This window comes from Clarias gariepinus, chromosome 12 (assembly GCF_024256425.1).
Source record: "Clarias gariepinus isolate MV-2021 ecotype Netherlands chromosome 12, CGAR_prim_01v2, whole genome shotgun sequence".
NCBI lineage: Eukaryota > Metazoa > Chordata > Actinopteri > Siluriformes > Clariidae > Clarias > Clarias gariepinus.
Window position 1 is genome coordinate 13,535,482 of NC_071111.1, and position 17,938 is coordinate 13,553,419.

The 17,938-nt window shown below is 36.4% G+C and overlaps 1 protein-coding gene across 1 annotated transcript; it reads left to right on the forward strand.

Moving 5' to 3' along the window:
• Positions 1–1,436: 1,436 nt before the first annotated feature.
• On the forward strand, positions 1,437–13,118 carry def6c (DEF6 guanine nucleotide exchange factor c). Its single transcript, XM_053509111.1, has 12 exons — positions 1,437–1,616; positions 3,139–3,279; positions 4,116–4,298; positions 5,433–5,660; positions 6,129–6,275; positions 8,384–8,492; positions 8,668–8,951; positions 9,026–9,133; positions 9,303–9,469; positions 11,292–11,508; positions 11,632–11,719; positions 11,971–13,118. Exons 1-12 carry the CDS (start codon positions 1,521–1,523, stop codon positions 12,201–12,203), a joined length of 2,001 nt encoding a protein of 666 aa, XP_053365086.1. The 5' UTR covers positions 1,437–1,520; the 3' UTR covers positions 12,204–13,118.
• The last annotated feature ends 4,820 nt before the right edge of the window (positions 13,119–17,938 follow it).

The following is a 17,938-nucleotide window of genomic DNA, read 5'->3' on the forward strand; positions in this document are numbered from 1 at the left end:
AAGCCTAAATCCACTGCATCATGTTTGCATATAACGACAACCCATGTTCACTGAAAATTATCATATTTTTACTGTATATCACTGTTTATGAGGCAAATAACCAGAGTATATTTTGTGTTAAATAATTTATATTGCATATTGTACAGAATATTACAGAAGTTATTGTCTCAATCGTTGACTCTAGCAACATGTCAAGTTGCTTACATTTACATTTACATTTAGGCATTTGGCAGACGCTTTTATCCAGAGCGACTTACAATTGCTTGTACATATAAATTACACAGATTATAATTCTAATTAAGCTTCAAAATGCAGTTTACTGGAAAACCCCTATCATATTTCCTTCCTTGATAAAATAAGCCACAAGCAGTGGCAGGTAAACCTATCTGAAGTATGTGTGAGAAACAAAGTCATTGTTATTTCAAAAACAGATTAGGCCCAGCGAATGCAATCCATTCTAATGCTGCTTTAAAACAGTACAAGGCATTCGTTTACTCAAAGTTGTTGCCCCTGATAGAGCAGACTGGACTTTGCCCATGACGAAATCCACCCACTTTTATCTCACCCCTAGATAAATGCTCATTATAAACACCAAGCAATGACTGTCCACCAGTAACAGGCTAAATATTAAATGGCTTCCTAATCTGTATAAGGTCCACTGTATAAAATACAAATGTATAGAGATCACTCTAGAGCCATGGGGACACTGGGGAAATACAGATAATAACCTGGGCTCAGCATCAAACCATTTACAATTCAGGAATTTGCCATTTATGGCCTAATCTATAGCAACTTGTATTTGTCAAATTATACATCTGAACAGTTGAGGGTTAAAAAGGGAAAAAGAGATGTTTTTTTTTTTATTATAATAGAAATGTAATCCTATATACAATGCCACAATTGTCATTACAACATACTAAGCAGCATGGAAGTTTGATTTTGTTCATGCACCATCTGTGTTTTAAATATTACAGGGTTCATCTTAACCCTCTGGTGTCTGATGGTGTTTCGGCTTATGAATAATGGACTGGACAAATATGAGCTACATTTAGTTATGTGACTGAGAGGAAAGTGCTACAAGAAAGAAATTAGGCAAATTAACTCAGGCAAAAAATAAATAAAAATCCAACTCTTACACATTATTCACTAGACACCAAACAGTATGGCCTAAGGCAGCTGTAATATCCCCTAAACCTAAAAAAAAAAAAGGCTGTTAATGTAGTGTGTGGATTTCAGACTAAGATGTTATGCCTTTAAAGTAAACTACAGCCTTAGACACTTGCCATGGCCCATTTTCTTTTAAATGAAGGCTGCGTGTCTATACTTTACAGTCTGGACTGCTTTGTAGCGGTAATTACAGTAGGGAGGTATTTGTTACAGGACTGGTCTGGAACTAAACTCAATCTGGCAACCACGCACAGCGCCTGCGCCGTGTGGTTCCTGGAGCTTGTTGAAGCATTTCAGCGCGCTGGATTCATTTCTGTTAACTGTGGGATGTTCGGTGAGCGATTGGAGACGACATGGATCTAAAATCCGAGCTGCTCAAGTCCATCTGGTACGCGTTCACCTCGCTGGAGGCTGAGCGCAGCGGCAAAGTGTCCAAGTCCCAGCTGAAGGTAAGAGAGACCACCGTGGTGTACTTCTGGGCAAGGGGGTAGGGGGGTAGGGGGACAAACAAACAAACAAAAACTCCTTATCTTTGTCTAGGAATGCGACAAGGTCTCTTCCTGGCCGTATATGTATTTTCTCATTATTGGTTACACGTCCGAAAACTGCTCTACACTACTAAATAGTACAGTCAGTCTCAGAAAATGTACTACTAAACGCCACAATCAAATGCGTTTCTATTTAAATTTAGGAAAGTGTACATTTAACTATCTTTTAGAGTAGTGGTAGTCAAGTCTAATTAGGTAACTTCGAGGATAAAATCTTTACATACTGAACCAAATTCTTAAAATCCCCCCTTTGATGGCGCCACCCCAATAGCCAGAAAAAGTACAGTCATATCTGAGAGGACATGTCATAATAGTTCACCAAAGGTATTGTGTTCTGTTACTTGAATTACACATATCGCCATGTATAGAAACGTTTGTCTGCAGCTACATTCAAGTGCACAAACTAAAAGCTGTGAAAATGTATCCTAAGGGTATGCAAGAAAAAAAAACAGGTCAGCTGACATTGGCAGTGCACACACTGATTGCACAAACACATAAGAGTTTAATCTAGTCCAATAGGATAACCCTGTCTTAATTCAGTATGTGCAAATGTTTTAAGGATTTTGTCATACACATACAAAAAAAAAAAAACGTCCGGTCACCTTTAAAAGTTACATAAATGCACATAACACAAATACAAATAAACAGTGTTGCTGTCCAAAGCACTGAACTGTTAAGGATGGTCATCCCAGCTGTTTCTGTGGAATCTGTCATGTTGGAACACATCCCTATATTGCCACATGCTTAAAATGTAGCAACAACAGGCAGCTGTCCTGACACGCTGTTTGCAAAGCAAAGATTTCTCTCAACATTTCTCTCAACACACATGGGGAAGCGAATTCCACTTCTCATTCCTCTTATTTCAGCAATGTGTTGGTTAGCTGATTGTTTTACCTATAAAAAGCATCACACCTTTACCCCTTGGTGTGATAGTGCTATTTCAACTACATATGATATAATAAAACGGATACTTATTGTATTTTGTCTCCGTGGATAGAAAGTGTCAGGAAAATAAATAAGTCAGTTTGTGATACTTTGGTGTTGAATTCTTAAATCTGGAGCTAACTTGTGTCACACATGTTTCACAGCATTTAAATGCAAATATAAGAGTTTAAAAGCATACCATATATATTAATACATTACAATAATTAGTAGATTTCATGAATATATTATGTACATTACTTTAATCTACGTACATAAATTATATTATGAAATTATATACATTAATAAATTACAGTTTCTAATTTTGGCAGAATTTGTTGGTATAATTTTTATTTACATGGCAGTACATGCTGTTTTTGTTGGTAAAGCATCTCACCAGCATGTTTTATTTGATCTTTACAGTTGCAAACTTTCATACCACTATCTCTTCTTTACAGTTTTGTTGTGTTTAACACGCTTGTCCTTTATGTATATGTCACAGGTGCTGTCTCACAATTTATACACAGCTCTGAACATCCCTCATGACCCTGTTGCTTTAGAGGAGCATTTCAAGGATAATGACAATGGACCTGTCTCTGATCATGGCTATATGCCTTACCTTAACAAATACATTCTGGCAAAGGTATGGATCTTATTATAGATGTACTAACTTTTCTCCGTAATGTCTTGTTTATCTAGTCTGAGGTTATAAACGAAAAAAGTAGTTGGCACTCTAATAGTGTCATTTTTACTTAAAAGTTGCAGCAATTTGTTGCTCCTGATGATAATGCAGCACGGTGGTTTAATGGTTAGCACTGTCGCCTTGCACCTTTTGGCTCCTGTCAAGGGGTCGCCACAGCGGGCCAGTCAGTCCACACAACAACTTTGCACAGGTTTTAGGCTGGAGCTCCTTTCTGACGCAACCCTGCTATTTTATTCGAGCATTTGCTAGGAATCGAACCTGCGCCTTCCGCATGGCAGTTGAGAGACCTAACACTGAGCCACCAACGCCCCACTTATTTAACTATAATATACAGTCCTGTGCAAAGGTCTTAGACAAATGCAAATACCTGCTCTAGAGCAAGGATGTCTTCCTTTGCTTAAAACATAATCTCAGGTAAAATGTGTACAGTAAATTAGCTGCTTAATTTTACTGAACATCCTGCAAAACCAGCCACAGTCCTTTTAAGGTCTTTGGGGCTTTTTTCATGCATGCAAAATCAAGAAACTTTCTTTTTTTTTCGGGGTTTTTTGGTTAGAAAAGTGGACTTTTACATACTCTACAGCTTTTGTTTCTGGCCGACAGATATTTTTCTGTAAGATTACTGTTTTTCTTGGAATGCTAATGTTTGGAAATCAGAAAAAAAACTGACCAAAAGTACTGACCAAAGTTTGCATAAAAACAAAAGAGCTTTGCACAGTACTGGATATGATATGATATTATATGATATGATATACCTGTTTTTTGTTGATATTTAGGCTACTGAGGGGACATTTGACAAAGAGACATTTGATGAGCTTTGCTGGATGATGACTGCTAAGAAGAACTTCAAGCCCAGTGTTCTTCATGGGGTGTGTTCCCAAAGAGACTGCTTCAAGCTCTTCTGTCTGTTTAACCTGCTTTCTGAGGACCGTTATCCTCTTGTCATCATCCAGCCTGAGGTTTGTGCTTTAGTATAAGAGAATGAGGAAGGTCATGTGATATAATAATAATTACAATATTATTACTGCATAATGAGATTGACAATTACAGGTAGTAATATGATGATAATCGTAGACACTCGTTTTGAGCCACTCATTGTTTCTTAAAATTTTGCTTCAAAAGAGCTTTTGAAGACTTTCTTGTATTTTTTTAAACTGGGACTCTTATGTAACTTTAAATATTGTTTGAGTGTAGCTTTAGTTTACAGATAGAGAAAGTTAGCAAAATCAAAAGCTAAACTTTATTTAGTTAGTGGTTCAGGAGGTCTAGAAACGACTTGATAATATTAAGGTTTCAAATTCAGTTCTTGCTTTAATACATTTTATTTGCTTATATTAACAGAGAACTTGTCAAGTTGCTGAAACATGAAACAAATAAAGAGTTGAAAAAGAACTTGAACCACACTGTGGTTTATATTTTCTAGATTATGAAATGATAGGGAGTGTATAAGCTTGCCAAGGAGCTAAAAAATAAGACTTAAGATTTCTACCAAAATGCAATTTTTTTACAAAATAAATAAATAAAGTTGACCTTGCAAAATAAATTTGTTGTTGTATTGGTAACAGTTTTTAAAATTCTTGAACGATGCATAGCTCTGAGCAGAACTTATTTTAGATTTTAGAATCCATGGAAAAAACATTGCTAAATATACTTTACAAAAAAGTATATATAAATATATACTTTTTTTAAAGAGAGAAGCTTATTTGGTAGCACAGTTTGATCTTGTTTAAAATGTGCCTTAACCAGTAAAACCGAAAGAGTTAATGTAGATAAAATCAGTGAATGACAACGCATAAGAGATACACAGACGCGTGATATGTAACTCATCTGAATCTTCTTCAATGTTAATATGGGAAGGAAGTTGAAGAGGAGTAAAAACGGAACTGAATTTATAGGTCTTCCTGACAAATGCATATGTATCTGTGTTTGCGATCTAGCAAAAAAGGCAATGATCTGCACAACAAAAATCTTGTTTGTAACTGTTGCAAATAATTAAGCACGATTTCTTGCTAGGAGCCATATTCTCAGTTGTAGTAATTTTTTATCACATTTGTGACCTTGACCCCTTATATGAATGATATTTATGCTCTCAGCTGGATTACCTACTGAAGAAGATCTCCACTGCAATGAGCCAGGAGTGGGATGGGAAGGCACTGGAGGATCTGTTATCCCAAGATCCTTTATTGCAAGATGGCCTATCTGTGTGGATGTTTTTGGAGCATATGAGTGCAGGGCACCTTATGAGGGTTGACAGTACGGAGGCCTTTAGCCTGGCACTGGATGACATCTTTATGGAGATTTACCACAATGTACTGAAGAAGGTGACTGTCTAATGATGAATAATGATTGTTCCTGACTAAACATTAATAATGAGATTGACAAATGACAAGCAGCAATTTTTTATATTCATATAACAACAGCTCTGCTAGTAATGCTGTCTATATTTCAAATCAAAGTGTTATTGTATGGTAATATGCTCATTTATCATTATCATTTCTAAGGTAACATGAATGTACAAGCCCACACATAAGGACTTGTATGAAAGACTGTTTTTGTTTAATAAAGAATAATACTGTACCTTCATACAGTATATGGTATGGTGAAGTTGTTTGTAAAAAGATTTTATTAACATTCATATAAGGAGTCTTTAGTGTCTGCAGTCATAACAGGTATAACAGTAAAGCTGTTACTGTTAAGGCATTAACACATAACCATAAAATATGTCAAGTATTTATTTGCCATAAAGCAATATGGATACTAACAATTTTTTTTATTATATTCTCTTTCAGGGTTACATGCTGAAAAAGGGGCAGGTACGTAGAAATTGGCATGAGCGCTGGTTTGTGCTTAAGCCAGGCAGCTTGGCCTACTACATTAGTGAGGACCAGAAAGAGAAAAAGGGAGAGGTCCAGCTGGATGGAAGCTGTGTGGTAGAGGTGAATTATGCTGTTTGTTTGTTTGTTTGTTTGTTTGTTTGTTTTACTTAAAAAAAAACTTTATGTATCTCTAAATACTGTATATCGGTGACAGTTTTTTAAAAGAACACAAATGACAGGGTCACTGATGTATCTTGACATAGGCCCTCTTTGTTCATTTTGCAGAAGCAGTGAATGCAAAAAAAATCTGCATTTTTGGACAAAAACTTAGCATTAATATGTGAAACTTTTTTTTTTTTTTAATTGGACATAACAATTTTGTTTAAAAGTGTAATGGAATATGCAGTAAAGAAAGTGAACCTCCACAAGCTATATATATTTTTACTTCTGATGTTAATCTTTTAAATTTGTGAAAATAATTTAACAGTTTTAAGTCACAGTTATTTCAGGCAATAATAATATGTATGTTTTAATTTGATTCTTTTAGTTCATGTTAGATTGTACTTGTTTCTATAAACAAAGGCGTATTATTTATCAAGTCGAAAAGAAAAAATTCTGTTTATTTGGACTTTATTTTGTCTAAATATTATACAGTATATTTCAAACTATTAAATATACGGTACTATTTATTACTAGACACATTCTTTGGGGTACATTGCACATAGGTAAGAAAATACAAAAACAATGTTCCTTCTTAATGGAACAGTGGTTCCAGCTAGTATACTGTACATTACATACTGTACATACAGTGCATTTAGGCATTTGGCAGATGCCCTTATCCAGAGCGACTTACATGTTGTTGTTTTTCTCATTACACATCTGAGCAGTTTAGGATTAAGGGCCTTGCTCAAGGGCCCAACAGGGACAACTTGGTGGTCGTGGGATTTGAACCTGGGACCTTCCAAACCTTTTTTCAATTCCTTAACCACTAAGCTAGCCCTGACCCTATTACATTGCTTTAGTGTGACATATCCGCTAGTTACAAAGTTTAAAGGTTAACAATTGTTTTCTTGACTGATTATGTACATTACCTGAAAACATAGTTGATAATTTCCTTATTTTGAGTCATCATTTTAGTGGTAGGATCTGCATTGCTGACCACTTCTCATTTTCATAAACAGATTAAGGGTGTGGTCACACGTATAGTTCAGTTTTCTTGGTTTGGACCAAAGCCTAAATGATACTTTAAGTTCACTAGTATAACGCCCTGGTTCTCTTTGCATTAACACTGAAGGCATGTGGATTATATACGGTGGTACATTTACTAACTGAAGACCCATAAAGTGTTTATAAAATGCAATGTTATGTTACGTATCGAGAACAACATAAGCATGGCCCCAGATGGCTAATAAAATGGTCATGGTGACCATCCTCCAATAAGTACTTTAATTAAAAAAAAATAAAAAGGAGTGATATTTAATCCTTTGACCTTTTAATCTTCAAGAGCTCCGAAGCACTGTGATAAGATGGCAGTGCTGCGTTTAATAACAAGAGCGCACAAAAACATATAACATTAATGACTGCAAGCGCTCTTGTTATTGCATTTAGTTTATTATTATTTATTGTTATTGCCCCCCTATCAGTGGGGCTAAATGCAATAAAAACTTAGTTAAAGGATTTTTTCTGAAATTAATATTTTTAAATTATATAAATAAGAAACTTTTTTGTGCAGTATTTAGTCTTTTGAAATCTAGCTGTTGCTAACTTTAATGGTTTTCAGTAATTATTTTGAAACCAAGAAACAACAAAGGGGGCAAAAATGGTCTATTTGGAAACATTATGACAATTTTCAAGTATAGGATGCAGATAATATTTGGGTGATATAACATGATTTGCCCATTAAACAAAATATATAATTAAAAAAAATGTATATTTAGAACAAATGAACTTATCATCAATGGTTGTGAAATGTACCCCAAATTATAGAATGACTACTATTAAAGAATATACACATGATATATGATTATCATTTTTAAAACTTTTAGTAAATAAGAATTAGTGAAGAACCATATCTTTTTGAAAAGAGCCAAAGTTTATTGACTGCATATAAAGATTCCATTTATAATTTAATATTAAAGGAAATGGACCTTAAAGTCATAGTAATAAATTTAGACAGCTAAGTCTTACATAGAGGTAATTACAGGGTTATTGTTTAATGTGACTCACAGACCATGCCTGATAAAGAAGGAAGACGCTGTTTGTTTTGTGTGAAGACTCCTGGCAGGACATATGAGATGAGTGCTCCCGATCAGAAACAGAGAGTGGAGTGGATTCAAGGTGAGTGCTTACAAATCAGCCATTCTGGCTAAATCTATTATAATTTTTTTTTTATCTTGGGGTTAGGAGAACTCCAAATAGTATTGTAAGTCAGGTATAGTTTTTTTAAATTTATTTCTGAATAAATTATAATCTGATGTTTTGTTCAGCATTTTTCACTAACTATGTACACTAGCTATCCAGACAGCACTCCGGCTGAAGACAGAAGGAAAAAGCTCGATGCATTATGAACTAAAGCTGCGCAGACGAGAGCTACGGGAAAACAGTCAGAAAAATGAGAGCCAGAGCTGCCAAAGTGGTCAGAGAAGCTTGAGCCAGGGCAGCCAAAATGGTCAGAGAAGCCTGAGCCAGGGCAGCCAGAGTGAACATGGTACTGAAGTCGAGGAGCACAGCTCTGTGATTCAACATGAAGAACCAGACAGTGAGGAACCACAGGAGGAAATCATAGACATCATTCAGGTAAGAGAGAGGGATTTAAGAATCATGGTGGATACAACTCAAGCTTTTGAGTTGATTAATTTAATGTGTTTTAGCAACACCTGGAATTGGAGGTACAGCGCAAAAAGGATGATGCATGGGAGAAAGAGAAGCAGAAGGAGAGGCAGCAGGAGCTGGAAAGACAGCTGGAGGAAGCAAACAAGGTGAGACACATGTGTCCTTTCGCCATTTTAGTGCATTGTTTTTTTTCTAAGAAATTTGTTCTTGAGATTGGAGAATGAAATAAGATTTTTTATACAGCAATAATGTCTATATACGTATCATAATGCGTTTTTAAATTTTATGTTTGACGATGTCCTGGTTACTACCCAGGCCAGAGAGAACATGGTGGCTGCACTGGCTAAAATGGAAAGGTTGGTGCAAGAGCAAAAGAAGAGGTTACAAGAGCTAGAACTTACACAGCAAAAACTGGAGGAGGCACTCAACACACAGATCCAGGCCCGCTTAGAGGAGGAGAAGGTTCGACAAGAGCTTGAAAGGTCAGTCACAGATACCTCCTTTATTTTTTTACCCTATCAAACATTAAGCTTATGTCGAAGACAATATGGCAAATACTAAGGCTCATGGACAACTTCTTCCACCATACCAATAATGTCAATAGCCTGAAGTAGCAATTGTCAGTTTCGTGTGTGTTTCCAAGTAAGCTGGAACAATAATTTTTTTCAGGTCTGCAGGCTAGTATCAAGGAAAGACAAACCTTGTTTGCTAAATTCCTTCCTAGCAGGAATCCCAACATTGGATGACCATTGTAATTTGCTTGTAATGACGTTGCAATGGGGCTCACCATCAGGACAATGTCAGTTTTATAGTGTATCTGAAATCTTGAAGTTGAGTCATGTCAACTGGACAACTTCTTAGTTCAATAGAAACATTTTACTATTTATCTAAGTAGCTTCTTTATTTCATATGAAAGTTAGAATGACTTTGAGAAAATTACAGTATGTTAAAATAATGTAGAAAGTTTGACACAAATACAAGTTGCAAATACAAGTTGCTTAAAACAATAAAATTGAAACCTTTTTTTGGAACATTTATGCCCATATTTGTACATAATTCCCATCCATTTGTACAGCATCCGACCAAATCTCTGGTCCTTTAAGATTCTAATAGTGTTTAGAATTCCAACAGCTTCCCACACACATCTCTTAATGTTATTTCGCCATTTAAGTTTTTTTATTTTATTTTTTTATATTACCACAAGGTGGTGCATCTTAACTTCCAAATTACTGAACTGTAATATGTGTTTGTGGCACTTGTTGTTCACAGTATGTACACACATTTAAGTGTGTAACAGTTAAATTGTTTTAAGATATTAAGTTGTTTTTGCTCTGACATCATTTCATCAAAGTAATTCTTACCAGGCAATATGGTGGCTTAGTGGTTAGCACTATCGCATTGCACCTCCAAGGTGTCTAGTTTTGTATATATATGGGCATGTACAGTAGAGTACACAAAAAACATTATTATAATCTGTTTTTGGCCTTCCCAAATTGGCCGTAGTTTGTGTGTACTCCCAGAGTGTACCTCGCCTCGTACCCTGAGCCTCCTGGTATACCTCTATGTATCCATAACAGCCAGACCTCTACAATTGACAACAATAGCTATGTAATGATATTTTATCAGACTTACTTTAGTTTTTGAGTTTGTTACCTTCAAGAAAGATTAAAGAAGTTCACTATTCATACTATTAAAAGAAAGTACAAAGTAGCGATGTAGTGCTGCTGCTTGTCAAAACCGTGTTCTTTTGAGTGACGTTCCATAATTCCCATAGGATTTTCTGGCAAGGACAATAATAAATAAACAACACGTTTAATAAATAATTATTAATATTTTTTAATTAATTCAACTTTGGAGACTGCGCTCATAACATACGTTACCTTGTGCACAGTGCTTGGTTAGCCTAGACCAGTTAGTCTCTGTAAATAAATCAGAAAATACAAAGACTAAGAAAAAGGAAAGTCTTCCTCATTCACTGCCTGAACTGTCTGGTCTAGTTTCATCTTGTTTGGGTTTCGAGTTGTGCAGTAGTTCAGGTGTGGATTATCTTGAAACCTGGCAACCCTGCCCACAAGCTTCAAACCTTTTAAGCTCTACACAAAAGTAACAGGCTTGTGCAACATTTGTCCTGAGGGATGCACACACACCTGCTATCAGGCTAAACCATTCTAGATAGCCGTTCTTTAAAATAAACAGGCATCTTCTATTTGAATTAGTTTAAAACACATTATCTGTTTATTCCGAATCATTCATATGTACTCAGTACATCCCTAGTGTATACACATTTGTTTGTGCCTCTCACAGTGTACTGGAGGAAGAAAGAAGGAAACTGTCTGAGTTGATGTTTCATCAGAGACAATTAAAGACTCCTGATATTGCAGAAACAGCGCAGCCGAAAACCCATCAGCCGCAAAAAGACGAGGATAACATGCATCCCCCTGAATCCTCTAGCTCCCAACTACCACCGTGGTCCTCCCACGTTCTTACAGAACCAGCGGAGATACATGAGTACAATGTGGAGGTGAGAGATAAGGGATGAAAAATGAGTAGACATTTGATGCTTATAGATTTTGATGTAATTATTTGGTCAGTCCCTTTTATGCAAGCACAACTGTAATTTGTTTAAATTTCTCTTATTGCGCAGAAAGTATCTGAGAATCTTTCTAGAGGCCCACATATGAGACAATGGAACGTCCAGCTCAACCGCCTTATGAAGCCGATCACACCAGCAGGTAACAAATACACACGAAGCAGTACACAGTAGCAGGTAGAGCATTTGTAAAGTTCAGCTTGTATTAAAATCAGGGGACACTGACCAAGAAAATTGCCTGGCATGGGTGGGCCAGTGCACTAACTTTGTCAGTGTGATTCTGCAATCCCATTGGCATCCCTGTTTGCAGAGACAGTCTGACTCCCAGACTCAACACATAATGCAGCTGTTGATATAACGTGAATTTGTTCTTTTCCCTTTATCCATGTGTAGACAAGATGGAGCGTCTGACAGTGAGGTCCAACTATCACAAACATGGCGAGGCTCTCACCAGCACGGAGTTCATTCTGAAGTACCAATCAACTGTCACTGAAACAGAATCCACCAACAGCCAGTTACGAAAGGGAGAAGAGGATGTGGGCACACATGAACCAATCAGTGCATCTCAGGTTGAGGAACTGCAAACAAACAGAAAACAGATTGAGCAGGGCAAAGATTTTGCCTAGAGAATCACTGACACAAGCTCACCAAGTAAAATATCTGTGAGATTTGTTATAAGTAGGAGTCTAACCATCTGTCATAAGTGGAGTTAAATGTATAGAAATTGTAGTTATAGGTACACAACAATATACAGTAGTGTTTGCAGAAATTTTGGTCATCCAAAGTACAGTGTGTGTGTGTGGGGGGGTGGGGGGTTGAGCATGGTGTTGCGGTTGACAAATGCAAACACTCATTTATTTACAGGCATTTCTCTAAATTCAGACAATGCAAATTTTTAGTCTTTGTAGTTGTTAGTCTAAAGTTTTCTTTGTTGTCAAATCGGGCAGTGGCACTGCCTTATTGGAAGCTGATAACCTATAAGATAATTCTAGGATTGTGTATGCAACAATATAATTTGCAGATAAATAATGATGAAAGCACTAAATTATGACCCCTGGTTTGCCTAACCTTTTTTTATTATTATTTCTTTTTTTTACTTACTGTATGTACTTGTTATTACACCAGTATAATCTGATGCATGTCATACACCACATATTTCCTGTTTTATGGTTTATTATCTACATCAGCATTTTTAACTGCTTGAGTTGTACAGAACAAATTGAATTTAGTTCTGTGTGTTTTTCTCCCCTGGGTGAAATATATGATAAAATATAAAATATTATAACACACAATGCCTGGCCAAAAACAGTAAAAAAGAAGTCGTACTACACGATTTCATTCAGCTTTTTCAGCTTTAATAACGGCATGTAATATATTGACCAGGTTTTAATAATTTTTTCATAACAGTACATTTATACCCATCTTCTTAGTGGTATGATGATGTCCAATACTGTGACTCTTCTAAAGCAGCAGCATTTTTTTTCTAGGCGGTACGGCGTATCTTAATTTGTATTAGTTTATGATAAAATGATTGAATTCCAGAGCTTTGTCCTTGTCTTTTCTTCTTTCTCTTTTATCTTTTCTCCTTTATGCTATATTGATTACCATAGGTTAGTGCCTGTTTGTATCTCTGTAGATGGCCAGTAGAGGAGGCACTTGCTCTGAAATTACTTGCTTCCTGATATTCAGAATAATTCACAGCATAACTGCCCTTCCACATCGAATAAGTCATTACTCATCATATATTAAATTCATATTCCCCAGCTCTGGGTCAATTCCATTCAATTAAAAAATGCAGTAAAATAACTATCAACTATCACTATCTCACCTTCTTGCACAAACACTTTTTAGTGCTCAGTGTTGAAAATATTCATCCCGTCTGTATTTGGTTCTGTGGATGCTGGCGACTAAGTGGATCTCAGTCTGCAAAACATCACTCCCGGCCACAAAGATGAATGATGGCCTTCTGTGCTGGTTTTGGGAAATAATCAATAGCATGACTGTAAATGATCTTTGAGAAACAGCCGTGGTTTGTGATTTTCCAAAATCTGATCTTTTCCCATGGCTTGGAATCTTTCTGTTTATAATCCTTGTATATGTATTTTACATGTGCTAGCTTTACCACCTGAGGTTTTCATATGTGCTGATAAACTTTACTTGTTGCATTAGAAGATTTCTAAGGATTCTATAATGTAGTATGTATTAGAATTATTCATGTTTTTACAAATTTACAAGCTTCTAATGCTAATATGCCTAATACAACCCAATGTAGAGTCTTGACCTCAAAAAAGCAGCCTGTCCAGGAATACTTATGAAAGCTTAAATTCTTATCGTAGCTTCAGAAATTCCTGCTATGAAGTATCTAGCAGTAGTACACACGGACAACACTGGATCGATCCAACCCCTGCTTGTAAACACACAACACAAGCCGGATACTTCCATTCATATTTGAGGCAAATAAAAAAGCATGTTGAGAGTCAGACATCTCTAGTGACAGATGTGATTGCAATTTGGCGACATGTGAGCTCAAATATCACAAGCGCTCTCTTAAGAAAAGGAGCAGTGACAGAATTGAAACAGGGGGACATTTGTTCGTTAGCAATCAGCATTTTTTTTTTTTTTTACAATAAGCTTCTAAGGAAAAAGAAAACCTCTGGCACCCAGTCATACTCCATTTTCCCCATTAGTAAATCAGGGTCAGATGAATAAGCGACTAGAAGGCGTTTCCGCTGGAGATTATTGGGAACTGGAAAGACAAAAGCCAGATGCAAGATTTCTAGAAAATGCCTCCTAGGGAGAAAACACCTATCAGCTGCTCTAGCAGAACTGCATAACATTGTTAGTAATGGATTTTAACAGCTTTGCTATTTTTGTTCTCCTCATTTTTCCAGTTAACACAAACAGTACGTGCATGTGTGGGGATTTGTAAATAATTGCAAATTACAACTGAATTTTACAAACTGAATTGTATATTTTAATACGTTTTCATTCAATTATTTTTTGCAATTATTGCTTAATCTTGGTCAGGGTTGTGATAGATTTAGAGACTATCCTGGAATGATGAATAACAAGGAGAAATACACTTTAGTTGGGAAGCCAGTTCTTCACTGGGCACCATGTGCATGCACATACGCACGCACGCACACACACACACACACACACACATACATTTATTACAGTTGACATCTGTTATGACAAGTAAGAAGCCAAATTACTTCCCAAACTAAAATGTATTAAGGAGTCTTATTAAACCACTACACATTTAAAAGCTAGATTTAGATGTTCTACTTTTTCCATTTAGCCACTTGCTCAGTAATCATTTATTTCCCACATTCAACTCCCCTCTGCTCAGAGTCACCAAATACAGATCGGTGTGTCTATATTGGGGTTTGGTTGCCGTAGCACACCATGTTGGTATTAGCTTCGGGCCCACCCTAGCCAGAAGATCACTGTCTAATACACAACCACCTGTAATTATATTCTTTAGCCTCAACCAACTTCCTCTGGTGCATTTCCTAGGGCAGAAAAAAATGAAATGGACCACAGACTAGTAAGCCAACAACCAAAAATAAACTAGCACTCATGAAAATTTATAAGTGAAAGTTGGCCTTGTTTTTACAGCTGCAATACTTACCCCTGCAATGTTGTGAAAAATGGAACGGTTGATCTAAAGCTCTTTTGAACACTTGATTTAGATCAGAGGTGACCAACTCCAGTCCTGGAGGGACAGAGTCAAACAGAGTTTAGTGATTTCCCTCCTCAAAGACACCTGATTCAACTCACCACTTAAATACCAGGTTTAGGAGTTATGTATGTGAGCAAAATGGCCAAAATGTGCAGGACTGCAACCTCTCCTGGTTTAGATGAATGAGTATCAGATGTTGCAGTTGATGTACATTTCTTAGTGTGCTTCTATAATAATGACATCATAAAACATTACTGATAGATACTAAAAACCTTCACTTTAATTTTTACTGCTTTAAATTTTGCACAGCTGTAGAGGTGCTGGTGATAACTGAATGGTTCACTAAGTTACAGCCAGAGCTTGTAACCATTTTCCATTCCACAAACTGAGTTGTCTTTTTATTAGATATGCCAACCATGTAGTAATAAGAAGTGTTGTCCAATCTAGTTCATCAGTAGAAAGGACCACCATATGACTAGGAGAGCAAGAGAGTATTCTATCTCTCTCACCAAGAGCGCATGGCCAATTTTGCTCTCTCGGCTTCTGGGCACAGTTGGCTTGTGTTGAACTTCACAATGATTTGGTAAACACTTTTGAAACGTTGTAGAAGTTTGAGTCATATCATGGAAATCCAATTATATTAAATAGAACTGGAATGAGCAGTACCACTATTTTTTTTATTTCATTGTAAGGCAACTCAAGCCACTTTGTAGGAACTCACAAGAGTGTACATGATCGATGCAAAGCTGTTCCTCAGCTTTACTACATCCTAATCATGCTGAGCCAGACTTGGGCACAGTCCTTAAAAGCAGAATTGGCTGAATTTATGAACATTTGTAATGGATAAGGCTCCGGGCACACTAAGCCATGTTTCCACTATGTCCTCAAAAAAATTGTGTGAACGAAGTAAATATTGTCTTCCTTGACATGGAGCTGCAATCCTTTTTTTAAAGGTATCACAGGATGAACTTGGAGGGACATACTGTACATATGAGGAGGTATGGCATTGATCAGGTAATGGTATAAATAAAAACTCATATATACTTTACTTTATGTTCTACAAGCGCAGTGCAGACAGGAAAGAATGGATGGCGTTCTGACCGAGTTGTCATTGGAATGTCACTAAGCTGTTGCTACGTTAATGAAGTTCTCTGTTATGACTGTAGTAGGTCCATGCCATGCTGTAAAAGACCACATTAAGTTCTTTATGTTCTTTTATTGCTTACCACGTTTATGGCACACATACAACAGTTTACAAGCATGTCTATGTTATTCAGTGTTAGTACTGGATATAATTCATTACACCATCACTTCATTATAAAAAGCACTGGTCATGTCGTAGTATTTATATCAACCGGCCAGACACTTGACAACATATTAAGTATGTAATAATCGCGCCTGGTAAGAGCGCAGCGTGATATGATCAGGCACAGTAATAACTTGGTTCACTCACACTGGACCTGGTGAGTGTGTGATCATGTGCATAATAGGAGATTATTAACAACATGATAGATACACTATGGATCTGACAGGAATGGGGCTAGGAAGTAGTATAAACTTTATAAATGCACCTTTCTCTATTTTGACCCCATTCCATGCCAAGAAAACCATAATACTGTATACATAACGGAAAAACTGAATGACCAGGACAGCTCTCTTGGTTTCTGGCCACAGTCGGCTTGGAAGCGCTTAAAGATTTGGTAAACACTTTTGAAATAATGTAGACTTTTGGTTCATTATATATATCAAGAAAATTAAATTAAATTAAATAGAACTGGAATGAGAAATGCCATTTTCCATACAGTAACTGATACATTGTGAGGCAACGCAAACCACTTTGTAGGAACCATATCCAGTATTTATTATTATTTATTATTTGTGAAAAAGTGTATACGCATATGGATGGCAAAGCTTTTCCTCAGCTGTAATACATACTCTATAGTTGATGCAGTGAGAACTATATGATGCAGTGAGAACATGGTCTTCATTGGAATATGACAGGGCCTTACCGTGGGGTTACATTTGTTTTCATTTCTAAATGAAATTGGATTCCTATTTGGGGATACTTTTAGGATTTAAAAAAAAAATCATAAAAGAAAACACAATAGTTCTTCTTACCAAGCTAACCATTGCCAGGAAAACCATAATATATGTAACTGAAACACTGTAAAAACCTACCAAATTAACTTCTATTTGCACACCAACCATCATCTTCATACACCAGAGAATCACTTCGCAATAGCTAACAATGCAAGTCCCCATAAAGAAAACCACATAATGAAAGCCGTACCACACATTTCAAGCATATGACACACACAATTAAGAAAAAATAAAATACATTGTTAAAATTGGGAAATAACCAACTGATGCATTCTCAACAGGCAGTTTAGCTAGAATAAAAATGCTTTTAACAAATAACTTGCATTTTTCCTGTATTGGTCAATGGTATATGATCTCAAGCAATAACAATGCATACCATGCATCTCTGTCGTCCAACTAGGGACTGTGAAGTCCAATGATGACTATTGTATTTATTCCCTCCTTTTTTTTTTTTTTTTACCACTGCGGTGAGACCTCCTGTCAACATTCACACACTCATTCACACACTATGGGCAATTTGGGAATGCCAGCTAGCTTTATCTGTCTTTGGAATGTGAGAGGAAACCATGAAGAGAG